Source organism: Manis javanica, chromosome 13 (genome assembly GCF_040802235.1).
Source record: "Manis javanica isolate MJ-LG chromosome 13, MJ_LKY, whole genome shotgun sequence".
Lineage (NCBI taxonomy): Eukaryota > Metazoa > Chordata > Mammalia > Pholidota > Manidae > Manis > Manis javanica.
Window position 1 is genome coordinate 49,217,284 of NC_133168.1, and position 26,927 is coordinate 49,244,210.

At 35.8% G+C, this 26,927-nt stretch overlaps 1 protein-coding gene across 3 annotated transcripts in view; it reads left to right on the forward strand.

Moving 5' to 3' along the window:
• The window catches only part of LAMA2 (laminin subunit alpha 2), a 588,333-nt gene that overhangs the window by 333,956 nt on the left and 227,450 nt on the right, over positions 1-26,927 (forward strand). For 2 of the 3 annotated variants that reach the window (XM_073219597.1, XM_073219595.1), the window contains 5 exons: positions 3,869-3,970; positions 5,438-5,649; positions 18,700-18,811; positions 24,403-24,456; positions 24,636-24,749. In XM_073219597.1, coding sequence (XP_073075698.1) covers positions 3,869-3,970; positions 5,438-5,649; positions 18,700-18,811; positions 24,403-24,456; positions 24,636-24,749 — 594 coding nt within the window. The remainder of the gene's footprint in view (positions 1-3,868; positions 3,971-5,437; positions 5,650-18,699; positions 18,812-24,402; positions 24,457-24,635; positions 24,750-26,927) is intronic. The other variant, XM_073219596.1, reaches the window with a different exon arrangement.

A 26,927-nucleotide genomic window follows, 5' to 3' on the forward strand; every position in this document is an offset into this window, starting at 1 on the left:
ATTTCAAGAGAGTAGGATTGAAGCCCTAAGCTAAGTAATAAAGTGAAAATAATATTATGTTGCACCTACAGTTTCCAATCTAAGATAAGGAAATAAAGCAATTGGTTTGACCCAATCATGGAAACTGGGAAAATAATCAAGTTTGTTTCCTGGAAAGCTACAGAGAATGAAATTAACTATGGGTATGTTGAGTGTCTGAGATGGTATTAAACAGTCACTCAGAACAGGACTGTTACCTGTTACGGGCTGAATTGTATCTCCCCAGAGTTCATACTGAAGTGCTAACCACTAGAATGTCAGGATGTGACCATAGCTGTAGAAAAGATCTTTAAAGAGGTAATTAATTTAAAATGAGGTAATTAGGAATTAGGGCGGACCTAATCCAATGTGACTTGTATCCTTATAAGAGGAGGAAATTAGAACAAAGACACAGAGAGGGAAGGCCATGTGAGGACACAGGGCAAAGGTGGCTATCAGCAAGTCACGGTGAGAGGTCTCAGAAGAAACCAACCCTGCTGGCCCCTTGATCTTAGATTTCTGTTGGTGAAACTACCCAGTGTCTGGTACTCTGTTATGACAGCATGAGCAAATTAATGTAGGGGCACAGCACAGGCATACACATAGTTCAGTCCATGAAAGAGGAATTGAAAATAAAGAAAACCAGAAAGGGAGTAAGAGTCTTGGAGCATCCGTATACTGAATACAGAATAAGAAAGAAAAATTTGTCTATAAATAAGACAGAGATATGACCAGCAGGAGAAGCAGTGTCAGCAAAGTTTAGTGCAACACAAGACAAAGAAGTCAAAAATCTTCAGAGCTATTATATGTCACATGATGATTAAGAATTAAACCGAACAAATGGTCCGTTGGTGGTTACTAGACAGAATTGATAAATGACCTTTTAAGAAACACTTTTAATGAAGTACTGAGGGTGGAAGATAGGTTGCAGTAGAAAAGTAAGAAAGGATGGATGATGGGTAGGAATAAAGAAAATGGGTGTAAAACCTCATATTTTTGAGTTTGGCAATGAAACTCATAAATAACCATAGATAATAGCTAGAGGAAACAATAAGGTCAGATGATGATTGGCAGCATGGAGCACATTAGATTTGTTGGAGAGAGTGAAGATTGGAAATCTGAAGGGTTTATAGGAGCATGGGAAGCAAGGATTCTGAGGAACCAGGTGAAGGTAGCATTTGGTATATGGAGCCGGAGACAGACGTAGAAGAGGCGGAGGATTCTTCATTCAAAGCTTAGAAAAGGACAGTTTATACTGTGAATATTCTCAAAGCTTTCAAACTCCCAAAAAATATGCCTCAGAAAAGAAGGTGATGTCTTACAGTTAACTAATTACAAAGACTTTCATACAATAATACATGCTCTTTGAGGAAGATACATTAGCTGGGAAAAACACTAGGAAATGTTTGGTTTTATTGCTTATAAAGAGTTTACTTTATGGAGTTGAAGAAAAAATGAAGGCAAAAGAATTTAATAGGGAATAAATCATTATTCCTATAGGTACAACCTCTAAATTGTGAAATAGTATTTTAGGCAATTTTTTAAAATTTCTTAAGTACTTGACTAAGTAGTTATATAGAGGTGATCATACATATACACCTTTAGGGTAAATGAAAAAGACAGTGATTCTAATATTATTGAAATGGGTATTATAGAAATGGCTTGGGAAAAACATCTGGTAACAGTATCACATATCTTTTAAAAATGGTCTGTTTTTGCATCACTTCAGTGGAAGAAAAATGGATGCACTCATTAAAATTGTTAGATGATTCTAAAACTGGTTCTAAGAATGCCAAAACATGGTTATCAAAGATGCATGAAAGAACTGGAAAAAATTTGCTTATATGTGACTGAAAAGGCAATTTTTCATTTTTATTACTATTATTATAATAAGCCTTCAGGAGAATAGATTGAATTAATTCTATTCCTTAGTTCATGTTTTCCATTATAATTGACCTGCATAAGGCCTCTTTTTCTATACAGTTATTTGTTCTTTTTTACCCCATTTTCACCCTCATTCTTCTCTCGTTATGTTATTTTATATACTATATGACTTTATAGCTGTTGTTAACTAGGTACAGAAACAACATTAACAAATGACATACTGTAAAAATCAAATATTTTTCTATTTCATCTAAAGTAAAAGCTTGAATATTCAAATTATATGTGTGTTGGCTCTTTTTATTGGCAAAATGGGAATTACTTCTAATTTCAAGTTCCTTATATTTGGATGTACATGGTAATTTCTTAATTTAAATTTCTTAAATTATGAATTTAGGTTGACCTTTTCCTTTTTTTTTAGGTAAGCATGGTCCAGAAAAAGAAAAACATGTAATCCCTAAATTGTAAATAATCAAAATAGATTTGCTCCAAAGTTTTGCAACATAGAGATCCATGTCCCAATATCCTTCCCCAAAACTTCCTACCTCTAACTAAATATTTTTATAAATTAAGAAAATTCTAAATAGTTTAATCCTCTTAGAAGTGTATAAAGCATTCTCTTCTGCTGCCTTTCTAGATTCCTCTCATTGAAAAAATGTCTGGCTGATTTTGAACAAGCATGCTATGTGATATTTTGATGCTTATCTTAATAGAACCAAAAACCTTTCATATAGATCACCCCTCATTATTCACAATAATGCCAAGTGCTATAGTCGAGGCAGATATTTATCATTTTATATATGAAAAACATTAGAGTAGGAATATTTCTCAGTGGAGCAGGGGAATAAAAGTTTTCTGGATTTTAGTTCTTTATAGAGCTCTATGTGATGAGCTCTTAGAAGACATGGCAGAGCTGCAGTTTAGCGAGCTGTGTGCCATTCCCAATGGAACTACTCAGAGAGGAATCCGGGTTCCTCCTCCTCCATCCAGTGCATTGCCAGTAATTGCTCTGTGGTCAGGGTCTGCTGTGAAAGGCCCAGGAGAGCCAACAGCTGCAAAGCTGGGTCCCTGCCTTCCGGCACAGAGGAAACAGCAGAATACAAATCAGCTTTGTTTTATGAATATCGTTATTTACAAGGCTGGAGTGGAATTTTTTTAAGAAGGGCTGCTGCATTTGCATTGAACCTGTCACTCAAACTTCAGTGTTGATTCTGTCCTATAAATGATCTTGCTCTCCAATTTTTTTTTTCCTTTCTACAAGGTTACAGTCAATGTCAGAAGATGAAAACCTCAAGCATCCATTATGTGGGGTTTGGCATGCATATTGGAAGGGAAGAGTTTATTTAATGAAAATGAATAATAATATTTGTTCAAACTAAGTATATGTGATTATACAGGGGAAACAATCTTCTTTAAGAAATTTGATTGAATTTTATCATAATATAAAATTTGCTGTTATTCTTTTATTTTTCTTTGACCATCAACATTTTCCAGCTTATCTTATAGTCTATGTAAAGTCACTGTCAAATGGAGTGATGTCTTTGTTGAAAACATTCAGATCCTCAGAAAGTGACTGACCCTCAGGGATGGGCAGAAATCTCCCATTCTCCAAAATCTTTTGACAAAGATCTTTCTCTGTTTGGAAATTGTAAAGCTCAAGCTATAGACTAAAAAAATGACAGTAGAGGCTGTGTTTTGTTCCATGGAACTTAATCTATTTCAGTAAGCCTGCAACACTGGAGAAAATAATACATGAATTTATATTTGGGTCAGGCTTGCTCTTGATGGTAAGGTTCATATAAATATTTCTCCTAAAGAATCGTGTGTCATTCTCACTCTGTACCTGTGATTTTTGCTTCTTCTAAATCCTGCCCTCCGGAACAATCAAATGGTTTTAAAATAATAAGTAAAATATGACTTACTAGCCCATCTCATGTCCTCTAATGATTATACATCTCCTGTCTTGTAGCTCACAGCAGCTGGAGGACAATTGACATTTACCATATCATATGACCTCAAAGAAGAGGAAGAAGATAGAGAACACATACTACAGTTCATGATCGTCCTAGAGGTAGAGTATGGAGAGGGTTCTTTATGTTCTACCACTTTAAATTCTTATCTGTGGTTATTACTTGGTTTGGCATTAATTTACATACTTCTATAGAAAAATAAAATATTTTGGGAATTTTTTAGCCAGCCTTATGTCTCACCCTGAGACAAATGGGGTCAACTGAGTATATTCATTGGGTTCCAGTGATAAAGGAGACTTACAGACCAGATTTGGAATTTAAATTTAAAAAATGACCAAGTTCCTAAGAATCTAAGTATGGTGAAAGTGTTTAGGCAAACACTGATTCACAGTTGTATTTTTTTTCCATCTAGCCTTTCTTTCAAGTCGATTTTTATCATCTAATTCTTTTTTTATATTAGGCAGACATAAAAGGGGACTTGCTAATTTAGATGTAGTAAAATCTTGGTTTTAAAACTCTTAATATAGGTAAAAAATAAAAGAAACTGCTCTCAGGATTTGGAGGGACATAGGCAATTCCAACATGCTGGAAGCCTAAGGTTATTTTAGAAGCCTTACAGTTACCTTCCCTTCTCTCACCCTTTGCCATACCCTCCCGTTTGCGTAATGGACGCCCTCCCTCCATCACTCACACATGCTCAAAGGCACACTTGCATGCACGCTTACGATTCCAAGTGTGTCTTTGTTGATTTAGCACCAAGCTCTGTTGTTCTTTGTTTTAAAGCTTTCATGCATGTGAAGCAATGACAAAATCCTTCCCCCCAAATAAATATTCCCAACTTAAGACAAAGTGGTCTGGATGATGTGTATCATGTGTGTGTGTGTGTGTGTGTGTGTGTGTGTGTGTGTGTGTGTGTCTTTGTCCATCAAACTAGAAGAAAATCTTGGAATTCCTTTGAGATAAAAGGAGTTCTCTAAATGTAATATTTGAGAAGCTATATGTGATTAATATGAATGAGCTATGAAGGATAACCTAAATGACATAGGTCAGTCAGTATATTCCCTGTTATGATACCATTATCCTATTGTGACCATTAGACTACAGGGTTTATTCTTGCTTTTTTTCCCCCCATATAGAAGAGTTCCTTAAAGTAGTAGTTTGATATAGTCTTCTAGGTTTTCTTTTCTATTTTCCTATACCACCCACATTCACCATAAAATAATGTACTTGAAATAAACAATTTTTGTGCACTTGTATAAAATCAAGGTATTTATAATCACATACATGTAAGAGTTGCCAGGTTTCTATTATTTCAGTGAATGGGGAAAGAAACGTCGTGCACAGCCAAGCTTATACTTTGTAAAGCCTCCGGTTAAGGATGAATAGCAAATTGCCTTCTCTGTCTTTCATATATACCAGAAATACGCTGAATGACAGGAAATACTAAACTGAAATTAAAACCTCCTAGATAATCTACAAAGTATAAAACCCACATGTGGATCTTTTTTACCCTTCTATAAACCTTCTTTCCACAGTTTTACCTTTCCATGCTTTCTTTTGCCCTTTAGGGAAATGACTTGAGAATCAGCACAGCCCAAGATGAGGTATATCTACAGCCATCTGAAGAACATATCCATGTATTGTCACTGAAAGAAGAATTATTTGCCATACATGGCACAAATTTCCCAGTCAGTAGAAAAGAATTTATGACAGTGCTTGCGAATTTAAAGAGACTCCTCATTCAAATCTCAGGCAACCCTGGGATGGACACCGTCTTCAGGTAAACTCAGGAACTGCGCCTCCCGGTGTGAACACGTTTACCTCGGGGCAAACATGCATGTGACTTTGAAGATCTATAGAGTTTGTTGTCTTCAAATAGTAGATAGGAATACAGCACTGGTTTTCTGAAAAGTGCTTCTACTAAAGCCTTAAAACTTTAAATACCCAGATTGAATTTCTCTTAGCTCTTTTTAATATTGATAATTCTTCTGCAATTCTGCCAAATTGTGTAATAAAAAATGATCCCTCTACAGAGAACTGCTACTGGAAAACAAAGTCCCCTTTACCATGATGCAGACAGTAGGAAACCAAAGAAATAAAATCCCAAAGTACACACATACTGAAAGTGGTTTACAAAATATTTTCTTCCATTAATTAACTAGTTTCCAACTTAAGAGTCGATAGTTTGTAGTAAGAAATATAAACACCTTCATTTAAATGACCTCAAGCCTCTTTTTAAAATGCTAAGACTATAATGGTTGCATGGAGTAAAGCAGAGTAGGAGCTTTGGAACCACCCTGACGAAGAATTTAATGAGCTCCATTGCTTATTAAATGTGTGACCTTTGGGAAGTGATTGGTCCTTGTGGAAACTTGATTTCTTCAAGTGTAAAGCGGAGATAATAGTGTCTACCTTTCAGGGTCGCTGTGAAAAATTATGTAAAGTGTTCATTACTTAGAACTAACCTCCCAAAGTTTAGTTCCTTTTTTTTTTTCTTAAAGAGAGAACTCCCTGACTTGAACCAAATGTTCCCATATCTGACTGTGAGCTGCTATGCATTCAATTTTTGAAATGGTCACCTATTTCTCTGACAAAATTTAAACTCCAACTATGTCTGAATGAACTCTTTTCCCATTTTCTTTTCTACTCTAATAATAAACACAAGATATCATGGTAAGTTACTCCTAAATCAGATTAAGTTAAATGAACAAGTATGGCCCAGACTGACAACTTGGCACACCCATCATCAAAGCAATGTCTCTAGTGCTGGTTTATCTGCAGAGGGCTTTTGTTATTGTTGGTGTCCTACACCCTTGTCATTGCTTGTGCCACCTCATTTATTTTTCACTTGTAGTATTTCAAATAAATGCAATCATTCTTAGTGTCTGCTGAAGGCAGGCACTGCAGATTCATAAACAGCACCATTCGCAAATAGTGCCCATCTTTTGCATAGGCAGTTCTGTTAGAAGCTGGGTTAAAATGCCATGAAGATGAGAAGCAGCACTTAGGAACTAATTGTGTTTTTTCTCATTTGGTAAATAGAGATTGTCACGATGCTTAAACAGTACAAAGAGACGAGTCCTCTGGCTTTCAAAGTGATTGACAATCAAACTGACAAAAAATGGCTCTTGGGCCTATTTATTTTTGTCAGCATTGCTTCTCAGATGAGTTGATCCAAAGGGTTTTCCCCTGATTTATGTCAGATAATTTCAGTGTCTACCCATCAAAATCATCAGTTGCATTTGGAGCCTGAAATTTTCCCATACATGAGGGATGTGTTCATAAAGCAAGGTTCTGTGAACCGACACAGCAGCTAATCCAAGTAAGTGTCCACTTCCTGCAGCCTGCTTTACCTGGAGCACTGTGGTGCAAGAAGTAAAAGCCAGTGTCAGGTATGAGGCTCCTACCCACTTCAGGTGAGCTGAAAAGCAACATAAATCCTAAATCAGTAAGCTTGTTATGTTTTATTTATCTCTGCTCTCCTGGTGGATTGAGTCATATTTGTAAAACATCACTTGAATCGATTTCAACTTGTCTTACACAGTAGGCTTCTGACTTGCTATGTAGTCTGTGGGCAAACACAAGTAAATTGAAGCTATTGCAACAAATACATGTTAGATTTATTTAAGGAGGACTTATGTCCATCATAGTCCTCTCCGCAAATGGGCTTATGTTTTCCAGTTAAGTGATTAGATGGAATGGAGTAACGGAAGGATTTTGACTTCCATCTTTAATTAAGCTACTTAATAGCTGTAAACAGAAGGGTAACTCTGACCTCTTTGGATTTCAGTCACCTCATCTGTAAAATACCAAGTACAATAGCTTTGCAACTTCTAAAGGTCATTGTGAGAATGGAGTTAGAGGGGTGCAAGCACTTTGCTAATGGCAAATCAGCACACAAACTGGAAGTGTTTTTATCTACCCTGCAACCTTCCAGGGAATAACATTTTCTCCAAGTACCATTAAGACCTGGAGACACCTACTGTAAAGCATGTACTAGTATTTCCACAATTATGATAGTTTCTGCTGTCATTTTCCCAGAATACTGAGAAGCTTATTCAGTAATACTAATTGATTTCCTTTTCATTATCCTCATTGGTAAGATGAAGATAAGAATAGAAAACATTCATTCTTCTTTTAAAAATGTATAAGAAGTCAACTTAACCTAATTGCACATCTTTCTCCTTTAAATAATCCAACCTCTGGATTTAGTAGCATCCTTGATATTTAACTCAAACAAAGAGCCTATTCAGCTTATTTAAACAACTGTTAGGGATAGAACACTTCAAAAAAATATTTTGTTTTCACCTAATAGTAGACATTAGTACATCTCATCAAATTTCCGATCTCCTAATTCTGGAATATTGCATTTCCCTAACCTTTGAGGGTGAATGTGGTCATGTGACCTGGCTTGCCCAATGGAGTGTGAGCAGAAGTGATTGCTCAACCTTGTCCTGCCCAGAAGCAGCATTGAATTGCCAGTATTAGACGCTCTGGAACTTATCCAGTAGCCAGAAGATCAAAATAGCCTGAAATATTGACAGCATCTGGAGGTCAGCTGCCTCTGCCCAGACCTGTAGAAGATTTTACATGAGTAAAGTTTTGTTTTCTGTTAAGCCACTGAGAATTTAGAGTTGTCACCACAGCATAACTATTGCACCCTTATCATGACTTTATTGTGATATACTCCACATGTCTTCATCACTTGAAAATAAATACAGAATCTTTTCAAGGCAAGATGTTTTCATATGACTTTTAGAGTAAATTTGTGTGTTTTTGAATCAAAAATATTCCACAGAATGTATATAATAAATAGACAAATCCTTGCAAAGAAAGGGATATTTTGAAAATTACAGTAATAGTGTCAGGTACATAGTATGCTTCTTCCGTTGAAATTAATAACACAGGTAACCACATTTTGAACAAATTATAGTGATGAAGCCTTTAGTACTTAAAAGAGATTTATCAGTTCACTAGAGATCAGGCAGTTTGGTCAGGTACAGCCAGGATTTAAACCCACATGTGTTTCTGCCCCATTGTCTTGGACTATCTGGCAAATCTATTCTCTAGGTATTGCATTCATTCAGTCTGTCAACATTCACTGAACATCTTCATTACGTATCTTGCTAAGTCTCAGTTCCCTCTTCTGTAAAATGGCAGAAACTATATCTAACTTTAAAGATTAAAGGCTAAATGAGAACATTATATATTGAGAACACCTGACATCCTATCTAGCATACATTGGGAGGAAAGTAGGGTGACAAGATGATTTTGAATATGAATTTGTGCCCCGCAGTTTGCTAACTGTATTACTTTGGCCAAATACTTTACTTCTCTGAGCCTCAAGTTCTTCATGTGTAAATGCAGATAAAAATGTGATTACCACAATGGGTTCATTCATAGTTAAATGAGATGTCTGTCAAGCCCCTACTATAGTACACAGAAGATAGTAGACTAAGCAGTAATTATTATGATATGGTAGTTCTAAGCTAAGCAAAGAGGATATGATGATAGGTAAATGATCATTGACTTCAAAGAAGGCATAATCTGTTATGAAGACAGACATGTCCAGTTACAACAGTATAACAAATAGTGTAAGAATGTGTGCAAAATACAGACTGGTAGAGAGAAGGAAGAGATGAATTATATTAGCATTCAATCTATTTTTGATGAATAGCTGCAATAGTATCCGGTTCTGTCAGTCATTTCCCTTATGTGATGTGGGATGAAAACGTTTGTTGAAAATGTCCAGCTCCTTCCTCGATGGCCCACATGGACATTGACTGGGCCATTGAGTTGTTCTGTTGCCTTTCTAGGAATGGAATAAAAATTATCAGTTTCCTCCACTTGAGTAGTACTTTTTGAAACTTCCACAAGACAGAGGTTAAAGGAAGATCTGAGTCATCATCCCCTGTTTTGACAAAACAAAATAGAAGAAAACACCAAAACAGCAATAAAATATTTATCTATTTTAGTAACATTCATTTAAGGAGAATTACATGGAGGTCTTAAAAATGAAAAGAGGTGATAGGAACAAATAATTTAAAGTTTTAAGAACAAAGTTATTCTTCTTTCAGTGAATACTTTACATACATTATTTAAGTGTAACCTATCTAACTCTCATAGGAAATACAGCAAAACAAAATTTTGAGAACAATCTTTCAGTCAGCAACAGGACAATGATTCCAATATTTCAATACTACCTTATATAATTATGTATTTTCACTTCATCCGTCATCTTATCTGTTTTTCCAACTCATAATAAGTAAAAATAGCCAGGTAAAACATTTGATTTAGTTTACACATCTTTGATACCTTGGGTATCTTCGAACTTCACTTCTTTATTGCTGCCAATGTTATGTATTTAAGGGAATGTGGCCTGGTATAAGGAAAGTGACCCTTTATTAAAGGAAAAAAATAAATAAACTGCAGTCTTTGTGACTAACACTAAAACTGCTAAAAGCATTAAAATCCCATTTGACAAATAGCAACCTGATGAACACTGGGGCTGCTCAGTGAATGCTAACGTGGAATATTGCTGGGAAAGATGTTTGAGTGTTGAAATTTCAAAATAATTGCATAGATTATGGAGAGGAACATCTGTTCAAGACTTAATGAAGTTTGTTTAGCAATTCATTGAAAATATTTTTGTTTTTGTTTTGTTATGTTCTGAATTGTTCCTTAAAGTAGTCTATCACTCAGTTTTCTATTTTGGAACTTTTCTTTATATTGGGCTTATTAATTCTATATTGAAAATCCTGGGACTATATCGAATATAATTGACAAGTCTATTTAGTAATTACAACAGTCCTTTCTTTGATAATCAACTAGTACAAGAATTGTGAAATCATCTAATTCTGAAATTAAAGCCATCAGAAATGTAAGTTTATCTTGTGACAGTCCATTAATTGCAGGCAAGTAGATGTCACAATACATTCAGATGAATTCTGACCTCTGGCCCCAAATTTTAACTCCAACACTCTTCAATTTATTTTCTTTGTCAGATCAAACAAGTAATTGGTTTTCTACTTATTTTATTCATCTGAAATGTGAATACTAAGTTTACTGTATCATTTGTCATGGGGGATGTTAGGCATTGTTTGTAATATAACTACATTCCATTCACGTATCCTTCATTTATTCTTTAATGTATGTACGTATGTATGTATGTACACATGTTTTGAGTCTTTTATGTACCATTTATCCATCCATCTATCCATATATACACCATCCATCTAGCCCATCCATCGAAGAAAAGTGTGTTGAGATGATCAGACTGGAAGACACAACAGGGTTTTTGTTTTCCAGAAGTAACTCATAATTTCATGTGAACATAAGCAAGTACTGTCCTTACTTTAACAACTCTTCCAAACCCTATGTTGTCTTCAGAATTGCCAAATCCAGAAATTCTACTCCTACATATATAGACTCAAAGGAATTAAAAACAGATTTTTGAGAGTAAAAATACTTAGACATGAATGTTCATAGCAATACTGTTTACAGTAGCCAAAGGTGGAAACAACCAATCATAGATTAACAGATGAATGGATTAACAAAGTGCGGCATAGTCATATAGTAGAATATTACTCAGCTATAAAAAGGAATGATACACTGATACATCCTACAACATGGATGAACCTTGAAAACATTATGCTAACAGAGGGAAGCCAGACACAAAAGATCATGTATTGTATGATTCCATTTCTATGAAATATCCAGAATAGGTAAACCCATGGAGACAGAAAGTAGATTCGTGGTTACCAGGTGATTATGAAACGATTTAATAGGGAGTAACTGTTTAATAGATATAGGGTCTCCTTTTTCGGGCTGATGAAAATGTTTGGAACTAGACAGAAGTATGCACAGCATTATGAATGTATTAAATGATACTTTGAAATGGTTAATTTTATGTTATATAAATTTCATCTCAATTAAAAAAGAGAAAGAATTGCCAGTGAAACTTCATGTACATGTTTATCTGGTAGGAAAAAAAAACCATTTAGAGATTCTCTAAAAATTTCTGTATAATCTGACCACTGTAAAACAGTAATTTTTAATGCTTATCAGTTTAAGACCTTCTATAAGATTGTCCAAACTGTGCCCCCACAGAAGAAAACATTCACAAAAGAGTGTGGGATGAATTAATCTATACCTAAAGATAATCTGCTTGTCTTTGGAGGATACCAGCTAGCACTCAGCATATAGGATGATCCCATCAAACTGCCTGTTTTCTGGTATTTCAAGTTGATTTTCCTTTTCAATTTCCTGGTAAAGCATGAACTCATACACATTCCAAGGTACTATCAAGTGTCAAGGACTAGGAAAGTGGTGGTGAAAACAATAATGATTTTAGAAATTTTAGCTGAATGGGTTACACCTTGGTTAAATCTGTCACTTTTTTTTGGTATAATTCATCTACAATTACATGAGGAACATTATGTTTACTAGACTCCCCCCATCACCAAGTCCCCCCCACATACCCACTCACAGTCACTGTCCATCAGTGTAGTAAGATGCTGTAGAATCACTACTTGTCTTCTCTGTGTTGCACAGCCCTCCCCGTGACCCCCCCACTTTATACATGCTAATCATAATGCCCCCTTTCTTCCCCCATCCCTCCCTTCCCACCCATCCTCCCCAGTCCCTTTCCCTTTGGTAACTGTTAGTCCATTCTTGGGTTCTGTGATTCTGCTGCTGTTTTGTTCCTTCAGTTTTTTCTTTGTTCTTATACTCCACATATGAGTGAAATCATTTGGTATTTGTCCTTCTCTGCCTGGCTCATTTCACTGAGCATAATACCCTCTAGCTCCATCCATGTTGTTGCAAATGGTAGGATTTGTTTTCTTCTTATGGCTGAATAATATTCCATTGTGTATATGTACCACATCTTCTTTATCTATTCATCTACTGATGGACACTTAGGTTGCTTCCATTTCTTAGCTATTGTAAATAGTGCTGTGATAAACATAGGGGTGCATCTGCCTTTTTCAAACTGGGCTGCAGCATTCTTAGGGTAAATTCCTAGAAATGGAATTCCTGGGTCAAATGGTATTTCTATTTTGAGCATTTTGAGGAACCTCCATACTGCTTTCCACAATGGTTAAACTAGTTTACATTCCCACCAGCAGTGTAGGAGGGTTCCTGTTTCTCCACGACCTTGCCAACATTTGTTGTTGTTTGTCTTTTGGATGATGGCGATCCTTACTGGTGTGAGGTGATATCTCATTGTGATTTTAACTGATGACTAGCGATGTGGAGCATATTTTCATGTGTCTGTTGGCCATTTGAATTTCTTCTTTGGAGAACTGTCTGTTCAGATCCTCTGCCCATTTTTTAATTGGATTATTTACTTTTTGTTTGTTGAGGTGCATGAGCTCTTTATATATTTTGGATGTCAACCCTTTATCAGATCTGTCATTTATGAATATATTCTCCCATACTGTAGGATGCCTTTTTGTTCTATTGATGATGTCCTTTGCTGTACAGAAGCTTTTCAGCTTGATATAGTCCCACTTGGTCATTTCTGCTTTTGTTTCCCTTGCTCCAGGAGATATGTTCATGAAGAAGTCACTCATGTTTATGTCCAAGAGATTTTCGCCTATGTTTTTTTCTAAGAGTTTTATGGTTTCATGACTTCCATTCAGGTCTTTGATCCATTTCAAATGTACTTTTGTGTATGGGGTTAGACAATGATCCAGTTTCATTCTCTTACATGTAGCTGTCCAGTTTTGCCAACACCAGCTGTTGAAGAGGCTGTATGTCCATGTCTCCTTTATCATATATTAATTGACCGTATATGTTTGGGTTAATATCTGTATATGTTTGGGTTAATATCTGGACTCTCTATTCTGTTCCACTGGTTTGTGGGTCTGTTTTTGTGCCAGTACCAAATTGTCTTGATTACTGTGGCTTTGTAGTAGAGCTTGAAGTTGGGAAGCAAGATCCCCCCTGCTTTATTTTTCCTTCTCAGGATTGCTTTGGCTTTTCGGGGTCTTTTGTCATTCCATATGAATTTTAGAACTATTTGTTCCAGTTCGTTGAAGAATGTTGTTGGTATTTTGACAGACATTGCATTGAATATGTAGATTGCTTTAGGCAGGGTGGCCATTTTAACAATAGTAATTCTTCCTAGCCGAGAGCATGGAATGAGTTTCCATTTGTTAGTGTCCTCTTTAATTTCTCTTAAGAGTGTCTTGAAGTTTTCAGGGTATAGGTCTTTCACTTACTTGGTTATGTTTATTCCTAGATATTTTATCCTTTTTGATGCAATTGCGAATGGAATTGTTTTCCTGATTTCTCTTGTTAATTCGTCGTTAGTGTGTAGGAAAGCAACAGATTTCTGTGTATTAATTATGTATCCTGCAACTTTGCTGAATTCAGATATTAGTTCTAGTAGTTCTGGAATGGAGTCTTTAGGGTTTTTTATGTACAATATCATGTCACCTGCAAATTGTGACAGTTTGACTTCCTCTTTACCAGTCTAGATGCCTTGTATTTCTTTGTTTTGTCTGATTGCCATGGCTAGGACCTCCAGTACTATATTGAATAACAGTGGGGAGAGTGGTCATCCTGTCTTGTTCCTGATCTTAGAGGAAATGCTTTCAGCTTCTCGCTGTTAAGTATGATGTTGGTGGTGGGTTTGTTGTATATGGCCTTTATTATGTTGAGGTACTCGCCCTCTATACCCATTTTGTTGAGAGTTTTTATCATGAATGGATGTTGAATTTTTTTGAATGCTTTTTCAGCATCTATGGAAATGATCATGTGGCTTCTAGCCTTAGTTTTGTTGATGTGGTGGATGATGTTGATGGATTTTCAAATGTTGTACCATCCTTGCATCCCTGAGATGAATCCCGCTTGGTCATGTTGTATGATCCTCTTGATGTATTTTTGACTTCTGTTTGCTAATATTTTGTTGAGTATTTTGGCATTTGTGTTCATCAGGGATATTGGGCTGTAATTTTCTATTTTTGTGGGGTCTTTGCCTGGTTTTGGTATTAGGGTGATGCTGGCTTCATAGAATGCATTTGGAAGTGTTCTCTGCTCTTCTATTTTTTGGAAAACTTTACAGAGAATGGGTATTATGTCTTCTCTATATGTCTGATAAAATTCAGCAGTGAATCCATCTGGCCCAGGGGTTTTGTTCTTGGGTAGTTTTTTGATTACCGATTCAATTTCTTTGCTGATAACTGGCTTGTTTAAATTTTGTGTTTCTTCTTTGGTCAGTCTTGGAAGGTTGTATTTTTCTAGGAATTTGTCCATTTCTTCTAGGTTTTTCAGCTTCTTAGCATATAGATTTTTGTAGTATTCTGTAATAATTTTTTGTATTTCTGTGTGGTCCGTAGTGATTTTTTGATTCTCATTTCTGATTCTGTTGATGTGTGTAGATTCTCTTTTTCTCTTAATAAGTCTGTCTAGGGCCTTAGTTATTTTGTTTATTTTTTCAAAAAACTAGCTCTTGGTTTCATTGATTTTTTCTATTGTTTTATTCTTCTCAATTTTATTTTTTCTTCTCTGATTTTTATTATTTCCCTCCTTCTGCTGACTTTGGGCCTCATTTGTTCTTCTTTTTCCAGTTTCAATAATTGTGACTTTAGACTATTCATTTGTGATTTTTCATCCTTCTTTCGGTAGGCCTGGATTGCTATATACTTTCCTCTTAGAACTACAGAGGTTGGGGCTTTATGCTGTCAGTGTCATTAGTCTCCATATATTGCCTTGATCTCTATTTTAATTTGCTCATTGACCCATTGATTATTTAGGAGCATGTTGTTAAGCCTCCATGTGTTTGTGAGCCTTCTTGTTTTCTTTGTACAATTTATTTCTAGTTTCATGCCTTTGTAGTCTGAGAAGTTGGTTAGTAGAATTTCAGTCTTTTTGAATTTATTGAGGCTCTTTTTGTGGGCCTAGTATGTGGTCTATTCTGGAGAATGTTCTGTGTGCACTTGAGAAGAATGTGTGTCCTGCTGCTTTTGGGTGTAGAGTTCTGTAGATGTCTGTTAAGTCCATCTGTTCTAGTGTGTTGTTCAGTGCCTCTGTGTCCTTACTTATTTTCTGTCTGGTGGATCTGTCCTTTGGAGTGAGTGGTATGTTGAAGTCTCCTAAAATGAATGCATTGCATTCTATTTCCTCCTTTAGTTCTGTTAGTATTTGTTTCAGATATGTTGGTGCTTCTGTATTGGGTGCATATATATTTATAATGGTTATATCCTCTTGTTGGACTGACCCCCTTATCATTATGTAATGTCCTTCTTTATCTCTTGTTACTTTCCATGTTTTGAAGTCTATTTTGTCTGATACCAGTGCTGCTACACCTGCTTTTGTCTCCCTATTGTTTGCATGAAATATCTTTTTCCATCCCTTGACTTTTAGTCTGTGCATGTCTTTGGGTTTGAGGTGAGTCTCTTGTAAGCAGCATATGGATGGGTCTTGCTTTTTTATCCATTCTGTTACTCTTTGTCTGTTGATTGGTTCATTCAATCCATTTATATTTAGGGTGATCATTGAGAGATATGTACTTACTGCCATTGCAGACTTTAGATTAGTGGTTACCATAGCTTCAAGGTTAGTTTCTTTACTATCTAACTGTCTAACTTAACTTGCTTATTAAGCTTTTATAAGCATAGTCTGATGATTCTTTATTTCTCTCCCTTCTTATTCCTCCTCTTCCATTCTTTATATGTTAGGCGTTTTATTCTGTGTTCTTTTGTATTTCCTTTGACTGCTTTTGTGAGTAGTTGATTTTATTTTTTGCCTTTAGTTAGTATTTGGTTGGTCTGCTTTCTTTGCTGTGATTTTATTTTCTCTGGTGACATCTGTTTAGCCTTAGGAGTGCTCCCATCTAAAGCAGTCCCTCTAAAATACCCTGTAGAGGTGGTTTGTGGAAGGCAAATTCCCTCAACTTTTGCTTGTCTGGGAATTGTTTACTACCTCCTTCATATTTAAATGATAATCGTGCTGGATACAGTATCCTTGGTTTAAGGCCCTTCTGTTTCATTGCATTAAATATATCATGCCATTCTCTTCTGGCCTGTAAGGTTTCTGTTGAGAAGTCTGATGATAGCCTAATAGGTTTTCCTTTGTAGGTGATCTTTTTTCTCTCTCTGGCTGTCTTTAATACTCTGCCCTTGTCTTTGATCTTTGCCATTTTATTAATTATATGTCTTGGTGTTGTCTTCCTTGAGTCCCTTGTGTTTCACTCCCTCCCCGCTCCAATTCCTTTCTTCCCACCGGGGAGCTGGGGTGGTGGGGGCTCGCTCAGGTCCTGCTTGGCTGCGGCTTGTATCTTACCCCCTTCGTGTGATGCTGAGTTCTCGCAGATGTAGATGTAGCCTGGTTGTTGTACTGTATCCACTGGTCTCTCTTTTAGGAATAGTTGCATTTGTGGTATTTTTAAAAATACATATGTTTTTGGGAGGAGATTTCTGCTGAACTACTCATGCTGCCATCTTGGTTCCTCTCCCCAAATTTGTCACTTTTAAACAAACATTTAATGAGCCCATTAGCTGTATTCTCTGGATTGATTAAGGCAGGGATTCCCAAATATGGGAAGATTGTTGATAAATGTGAATAACCAATAAATAAAAATCTACCACCATTCTTCAGAAAGCAACTTAAACTGCAATAGCTAGTTGTATCTTTCTTGTGGTTAAGGGATGGACGTATGTGTTATAGAGGTTTATTGTTTTAATAATTGTTATAAGAATCAGTAGCAGTCATTTAATTGTATACCCTTAAAAGTTTATTTAAAATTCATTTTAATACATTAAAATGTCAAAAAGCTAGATTTGGGAATACAAATAGTATTTCTTGTACTACCCATTACTCATTTTTTTATCCTGTTTCAACAGTCAATGAGAATATGTTAATAAAATGCCTGATAGTTATCATCTACTATGTATTATGCATACTGTATCAAAAGCTTTACATTCATTATTTCCTTTAATCAAGCTCATAATGTATGGACTTTCCATTACTTAGATGAGAATATTGCAGCCTAGAGAAATAAAGTAATTTTTCCTAGGCTATGGGACTGGAAAATGTCAGAGACAGGATATGAATCCTGGTCTGACTCCTTGTCACACATACATACATAATGTATAACACAGAGAGAAAACCACTAACATAACAGCACTTTTCAATATGGCCAAATCAGCTTTTCCCCAAATAATGAATGGTACCAAATCACTGTGCTAAAATCACCAGATTGTACAGAAATACCAATAAATGAAACCCATAGATACAGAGAACAATGAATTTAATTTAGGCCAAAAACAAATTTAGAAAATAGTTCTAACTAATTCAACTAAGGCTTTGAGAAAGTTTCACTTTTACCTATCGATATGCAGATTTATATCTGAGAAAAATAAACCAAAGTAGCTTCCATCTTTTCTTTTTTTTTCTTCCAACTCTCCTTTCAATTTAAAGCTGGACTGAATATTAATATTGCCTCCTTCTGTTTTTCTAGTTTAAATGTTAAAATAGATCAGCCATATGAATGTTTTCTGTTTTAAAAATCCCTTCAACTACATTATTTTAAACTATCTCCAAAAAAGGAAATCAAAAGACACAGCCAAAAACCAAGAAATGAGCAAGAATGTCCTCCTATCTTTCCAGCCCTGGATGTGGTGGTGGTGGTGAGCACTTTTAACTGGGAGGACTACCTAGTATAGTAAATGCCAGAGCTTCTAGTTATGGATATTCATTAACCTGCTTTCTCAACACAGCTACTTTACTTGCATTTACATCATTGTTATTATACTATTCCTCAAGCTGTATAAGACTTAAGTACTTGTTTACTTATTTAGCATCTTTTTTCTTTCCACCACAGGCTGAGCTCTGTCAGCCTTGAGTCCGCTGTCCCCTATCCTACCGACGGGAGCACTGCAGCAGCTGTGGAGGTCTGTCAGTGTCCACCTGGGTATACTGGCTCCTCTTGTGAAGTAAGTTTGCAGTAATATACCCTCCGGGCCTTCTGTGTCCCTTCAACATTGCTTTCAATAAACTGTTCTGAAAAGAGTTTTGTTTTTCCATCAATAATTGCACAAATGATAATGTAGTGCTTAAGGAAGAAACTTGAATGTTTGCCAACGTCATGGCTTTAAATAGAGTGCTACTCACAGAATGTCATCGTGAAATTATGTTTCTGTTTGAGATATGTTACCTGGTTCTAGCTGAAGATCTGATGTTTTCATTAATGTTTATTCCCTATTTAATTGATTGATAAAGTAGGATGGATGATACCAGAATAATATTTGATATTTCAAAACAATTTCTCTTCATTTCCACCTCAGTATTTAAGAATTTAACACTAATTGTTTTAAACTTTATTCCATTTTTCAATCCTGCGTACCACACTTTTCCTCTATTTTATTCCTAAGAATATCATAAATGCAATCATCTGAAGAATACAATCATTAAAATGTCAAGAACATAGTATATTGAAAAAAATACCTTGATCTAGAAAATTCCTGCATGTCTTTCATTTGCTTAGCACTTAAAGTATGAGGTATTTATTGTTGTCTCAATATTCTGGGTTTATACTAAGATGAATGTTTCTCACTTAATTACACAGTGTATCATTTTAAGGTAATAATTTTCATTTGCTTCTTTGTAATTTTTTCAGGTAGTTTGAAAATTAGTTTTACTTGAAACCTTGTCAAAAAATATAGACACCGTTTTCCTGATAGAGGGCATGGCTTACAGATATATAAGCTTAAATTCTTTAAAAGTGGTACCTTTAAGGAGTCATTTGAGTGTACCAAGATGTTCCACTTCAACACACTACCACATCATTCCATTTATAGAAATACTCTGGGCATTGCTTTGTCAGTTCTCTTGTACTTTAAAATAATGCATGCTTCCAGAGGATGCTCAAGGTATAGATTCAGATTTGTGACAAATGTGTTTTCTTTAATGAGGCTCGGATTCACCTATCTAGAAATAAAATTAAATGTAATTCATTGAGGTACATTATTTTCCAAAATTCATGTAGAGAAGGGAAAAATACTCATGAAAATGAAGTAGCTCTGTCAACCTAAATTTGATTTTACATGTAAAATACATGCTGTATTTGATGAAACTTATTCTTTTATTAAGACGCTAGCAGTTTTTATTTCAAACCAGGAGGCTCTCTTTTAACCTTAACTTCTTATTTCAAATGAAATAATAAATATCTGGATTCTATTCTTGCCTTGATATTTACTCCCACATTAGTTATTCTCAGTTCTCTTCATCATTTTTTATGCAAGTTCCAAATGTATAAAATTGTCTGAATATTAGAATTGTTTAATTGGCTATGCTTTTTGCTTCTTCTTTCCTTTCTTCAAATATATTTGTTGAGAATCTTTGGTACGTTCTGCACTAGATGGTGAGGGGATTATCAAGAAGATTGCGTCATCATCCCTGTCTTTAAAGAGCCAGAAATCTATTTAGGGAAACAGGAAAATGCTTATGAAAAGCTGGATCACAGCACTGTATAATTAAGGGACCAGTAAGTGGTACAGAACGTAAGTGCAATAATCATTCAAAGAGGTGAGCAATTCTTGTGGAGAGAGATGTCACAGAAAGTATCCTGGAGTGGAAAAACCTCAGACTAGATGCTAAACAATGGTAACAATTAGGTAGGAAGAGAGAAGCAGGTGAGCGTGGAAGAGTCAGAACAAAGAAGCAAAAGAGAGATAACAAAAGCTTCCTGTGCCTATCACACAGTAATTGATAGAGTTATTCTGAAATCCATAAAAGAATTCGGTTGAATCAGGAGACAAAGAATTCTGGAAAAACAATGAAGCTTCTGTCTTCTTCATTTCTTCTAATAATCTTTTTTTTCTTTGTCAAACTTTCTACCCCTAGACTCACTATTATCCATTCCTATCCTTTCCTGATTTCATTTGCTTTTTTATTGAGTTCATAAAGCCAGTCACTCTAGCGTTATTGTCGCTAATATCCACAGACCCCTTAAAAGTTAAGTAAACTCCTAAGACATTAGTGCCTTAACTCTCTGGTCGCCAAAGCCAGTCACACGCCTCCATTATAAAATCACTGTCGATAGATGTAAATGTAATATAAAATCAATACTGATTCAGAATCTTTTTTTCTCATTTCTACTTCACTTCTCATATGTCCCTTCATGGCTCATCTTTCAAATATTTTCTTACTTTAGTACCATGATAATTCATTTCACTTGACATGTGAGACAAGTGAAGAACTGAAAGCAAAGTGGAGTGCTGAAAAAAGAAGTGTTTTCATTCAAATCTGTTTCCTCTCCTATATGATGGAAATAATATTAACCACTTCATTTAGGGATTCACACTTGCATTTAGCTAACAGATATTGATGACCATGTATTTTGAGACCATCAAGACTCTAGACATGGATGATGATGTAATGAACAATACAGATACAGTCCCTGTCCTCAAGGACATTGCATTTAGTGGGCTAGACAATATGCCAGAAAGTAAATTTAAATAAATGTAATTTATGTCATGAAGAAAATAAACAGGTACCTTAGTAGAGCTACTAAAAATGGGTATAGGAATATTGGGTGAAGGGAGCTGCTTTATAAAAGGTTGACAGGAAAGGCTCTCCGAAGTGATAACATCTAAACTGAGTGAAAGAATGAGAGGGTCATTTATGTAAAAGATGCTGAGCAGGAAGTGGAATAGAGCTTGGAGTCTGCAAAGACCTGAAAGAGAACAAGTGTGACTGAAGGTTCGTAAGGGAGAGCGTGGCACAAGGTCTGAATGGAGGAGCCAGTTATTCAAAACTTTGCATGTGTGATAAAAATTTGGGATTTTATTCTAAGTGCAATGGAAAATCATGAGAATGTTTTAAAGTTGGGCTAGTGCCATGTTCTGAATTTTAGTTTTTGAAAAAAAAAGTCATGATGATGAAGTATGAAGAACATACTGTAAAAGAGCAAGAATGGTAGGAAGGAGAATGGTTAATATGGTGTTGTGGTAGCACATAGTGAGATAATGGTTTGTGTTAGGATAATGTCAGGGAATGTTGAAAGACTTGGGTTTATTCTATATACATTTCAGTAGTAGGACCAATAGGATTTACTGATTACATATGAGTGGAAAGTTGAAAAAAATAAAATATTTAAAAATGAGTCATACATTACTAGCTTGAGCGATTGGATATAATGCCATTTAATGAGCTGGGGAAGACCCAGAGAGGAAAGCTGTGGGGGCAGGATGGCATCAACAGTCTGTCTTAGAAATACTAGGTTTGAAAAGTCTGTGAAATACAGATGTAAATGCAAAGTTAGATTACTCAGGTCTTGAACGCAGTATCTCTCTGTCCTAGAGTTATGTCTTTGGAAGGCATCATCAACTATGGGACTGAATAAAATTACCTAGGAGAGAGTGTGAGAAAGAGAAAAAGTGGCCAAGCCCCCAGGAGCTCATGAGAGTAAGAAGTAGGGTGAAGGCAGAGGACCCAGCAAAGAGAGAGGGCAGAAACTGGACTGGGGAGTCATGGAAGTTGAGGGAAGAGGTCATTCAAGGCAGAAAGTCTTGACCTAAGCCAAATGTTGATGAGAGCTCAGGTACATTGTAACCCCAGAATTGTCCACTGATTTGGGTACCTGGAATGTGGTGACATGGTCAAGAGAAGTTTTAATTGAGTAGTAGTGGTGCAAGACAGATTAGAGTGGAAAGAAGCATGAAAGGGAAGTGAGGAAGAAAAGGCTTTTTAGAGTCATTTTGCTGAAAAGAAAAATAGGTAACTGGAAAGGTAAGGGATGTTAAGGAATTAATTTTGTCACTTTTGTTATGTCTGCTAGTTAAGTTTTGATGGGAATACTTGGTCGCATTTTTGAGTTGATGGTAATGATCCAATTACTATCCAAAAGAAAGCTATTCCTGATGTAGCTCAGAGAGGGAATATTGGAAAGATAACAGATGATAGGATACAGATTCTAGATGGCGTGATAATCCTTTGAGGAAAAAAAATCCTGCATGGCGCACCCCAGGGTACCGGAGGGGAATATGGCAAATGGTGGTCTATGATTATGCTTGTGGACTTGATAGTGGAAGGGTGGCTTCCAGTGCCTTTAGTTTTCTCTGTGACTCATGAGATGTGATCACCAGCTGAGAGGTGTAAGGAGTTGGGGAGTTTGAAGAAAGAGGGTCAGCATGAGTAGTACATTTGCAAAGTATAGATTTTTTTTAAGTTTTTCAAGGACAATACTATGAATATTTGTCCTGAAAACAGTAAATCAGTTCTCTCCCTGTTATCAACACCCTTAATTTCTACCCTCTTTCAGGAGCATAGCTTCCCCAGTTTTTAGAAATAAGTATTACAAAAGGAAATATCTGCTATAATGAACTTATGGTGGCACATACTTTAACAGGGAGGAATTATTAGAAAGAGATAGAAAATTGACATTGTTTTTTGCACTGCCTACATTCAGAGGGAAGTCACTTTTGCTTTCCTAGTGTCAACTTTCTCTCTTTTTTCAATAACTCCTCCCTATTAAAAAATATTTGCCACTCTAGGTTCAGTATAGCAAATATTTACTTTTGTAATAAAAACTGGGGAAGCTATACTCCTGGAAGAGGGTAGAAATTCAGAATCTTGATAACAAAGGGAGGACTGATTTACTGTTTTCAGGACAAATATTCATAGTATTGTCCTTGAAAAGCTTTTTAAAAGTATCAGCACATCCTTTTTTATGTGTTTGTTATCGATGTTCCAATTTGAGAGTCTCTATATCCCGAGGCAGAAGGAACTTTTCCAACAATACACACCACAATTCTATATACTTTATTACTTCAGTGGTTTCTCTCTTGTCTCCATTTTCAACTGGGAAAAAAAAAAAACTTTTCAGGATATATTATATTGAAGTTAACCATCCAGAAACATAGTAAATAATGCACAAAAGGCAAATATAACTTGAGGGAGATCATAAGCTCCTCGAGGGCAGCAGTGTTTGACCCCCTTATTTTGTGTCCCATCCAGTTTATAGTAACCCCCACAGAAGGGAAACTTCATTAAGGGCGACGGCAGACTTAGAGCTGGCATGACACCCTTCTAAAATCAGAAGTCCATTTTTATATAAGAAAGCGTTTTACACTTTAAAAAAGGGATGATGAATATTCTAGGAGAATAATGCCATGAAACGAAATATCAAGGGACTATATGGTAAATAAATCATAAATGATTTTGTGTAAATTTGATGAAGCGTAATAGGATGGAAGAAATTGAGAATGAAAGATATAAATTATATATCGTGCACAACTCAGCCGTGTATGTGATCAAATGTAAGAGTGCGGTCCTACTTTTCTTCCAAAATATTGCAAAGATTTTCTGAAAGATGAGGGTTGTTCATCTTGGGAAAGGGAGCACATTCTGAAGAATCCATGTTCCTTGGGATGATATGAAGTGCTTAGGCTAAGGTTCTGTGAAGACTCCTTGTATTCCTGTTGCTTTTTTTCCCAGTACCTTTCCTATTTTCCTGTCTGTGCTTTTTACTTTGAGACTGTCACATTTCAATTCTTTATATCTCTGCTCTATTTTACCATTTCAGAAGAGACACCAAGCTAATGCTCCCTCTAATCTCACACCTGCCAGTCACGCTAAGGTCAGTACAAAGCCCCAGTGTCAGGAGAAATAGTTCGTTCGCAATGTTTCAATAATAGCAAGCCTTTGACAAGCACACTTGCTGCGTTTGCTGCGCAAATATTTTCTTTTACCCCTCAAAAATGCAAGAAACAAAGCTTTTCTTAATCTCTGAGACTTGAAACCTTACCTTTCTTTCAGTTGTGTTGGCCTAGGCACAGACGTGTGAACAGCACAATTTTCGGTGGCATCTGTGAACCGTGTCAGTGCTTCGGTCACGCGGAATCCTGTGATGACGTCACCGGAGAATGCCTGGTAAGTCCTGACAGACATGACTGAAATCTGTTCGATAGGCTCCGCGGTTAGGTTCCTGCCTTTGGAACCTTAAACATTTGAGTCAAGGGGTGATTCGACAAGAGATGTCTCTGTTGAACTGACTTGGAAGCTGAGAAAGCTTCTCATACGTGGTGTCCCTGACTAACAAGAATTAGGAAGTATTTCTTTATATTAGTCTAAAAATTGGATCAGCATCAAGTATATCATAATAAAACATAACTAATGATCGGGAGGCCTATTGTTCATGACTATGGGTGGTTTCAATCCCTGCCATAAATCTACCAAAAACAGACTGCACTTCTATAATAGAAAAGGTTTTTATCCCCATAATATGGCGTGTATAAAATATATAACCTTTGTAAGAGACATAATTGGTTTTTTCACATTGAAAATGACATACGGCATGTTTTTCCCCCCCAATTTCAGCATTTAACTAAATACAAAGCATCCTATGAAGATTACAACATAATAAATATATGCAGCCCATAACGTACCAGAACTGCTTACTTCTTCTACAATTAAGTCTGTACTTTTAACCAGGAAAAAAGCTCTACAAAGGGCAAAGCACTTTCCATCATTCTAGAAAGCCTTTGGATTGGAGAAATAAGCTGAGTAGAGCTCTCTGATTAACTCAAGGACATGTTAGTTTTATATTGCCTGACATGGCATGAAGCTTGAAACAACGCTTCGCACTTCATTAGTCTTGCAGAAACACAATTTGAAACGGTGCCAATTTAGGAGGATATCATGCTCTCATATCCCTGTAGAATTTAAGGCAGACTCTGTTATCTGTGTCCCTTAATTTCTCTCTATCTCTTGTGCCTTCCTCCCCCACCCCTTTTTCCTTCTACTTAAAAGCTTCTGGGAAAAATCCAAAATGAAAATTGAGGGCTTTTGTTTTAATGTAATTTGGCATTTAGGTTTATTGATGCTCTTTCTGTTTACTCTCTATAAGATGTTGTTTCATTGCATGGTGGTATAAAGCATAATAGCCTTAATTTGTGGATCAGTACATTTCTCAAATGGCATTTTTATGAATAGAAAGACTAGATGATTTTCATTTTAATACCATGTCTTTTAAAATGTACATTGAGAAAAAATACTGAGTTGCGTTTAAATATGCAATTGGAAATATTCAGCCCAAAGCTGATATGGATTTGCTTTACTTAAACTTAAGAGGACAAAAATAAATACATCATGATACCAGACTTATAATGTTCCCCAGAGTAATAGTTCATGTTGAATTCATTAAGATAAAATCAAATCATGCTGTTGGTCTATTTGTTATATGATAGTTCTAAGAATGGAAGCCCTTCTTTAGAATAAAATAGTTTGATTCAGTACAAGTTTGAAAGGAAGAAGGGATGGAGCAATGATTATCTGAGACCTTCACAAATGAAATGCGGTTTATTAACTCTGTTTCTTAGTGTGAGAGCTAGGAGGCCATTTTCAAATAACAGAAGGAATCTTAGGGAAACGGTAGAGATTTTGGTGATAAAAGCAGAATCTGATGCTTTCTGTGCTTCCCGTTGTACTTCATTAACAAATGATCATGTGAGATATTTTCTGGAGACTTTCCAATGTCCCTTACCTGAAATGGCATCGATAATTAAGTGCTGATATTCCATTTTGAGCATATTGTTTCTAATTTGATGCACAAAGAGAAAAATCTTTGTTGCACACCAAGGGCATTCGTACTGTTCAGTTCATCAGCATTTTAGCTTTTTAAATATGATTTATGTTTTTTTCCCTTTGCATTAAACAGATAATTTATGAAATTTACAGATAGACTGCTTTTTTCATTAGCTTGGTCTTGACATCTGATTAAAAATTAACTGAAGTGTATTTTTGATATCAGATCAAAATCCAGACCTCTGTTATAGTGTATACCTATATAAGATCATTTTAACTGAAAATACATTTGAAGGATCCAGGAAACATTTGAAGCCACATAGGAAGACTGCATACTTGCTGCTTCTCATCGTTCTTGTGATATGTGATGTGAATGGTCATTTGGAAAGCACTTTCATAGCAGGACACTGTAAAATAACAAGCCCATCAGAGCAATCATTCATCTTTTTTAGTTTTTATTTACATTACATTATTTTCTAATGCCATTTTATAATTTCAGTTGCAAAAACCTTTGAGTTTTAAAGT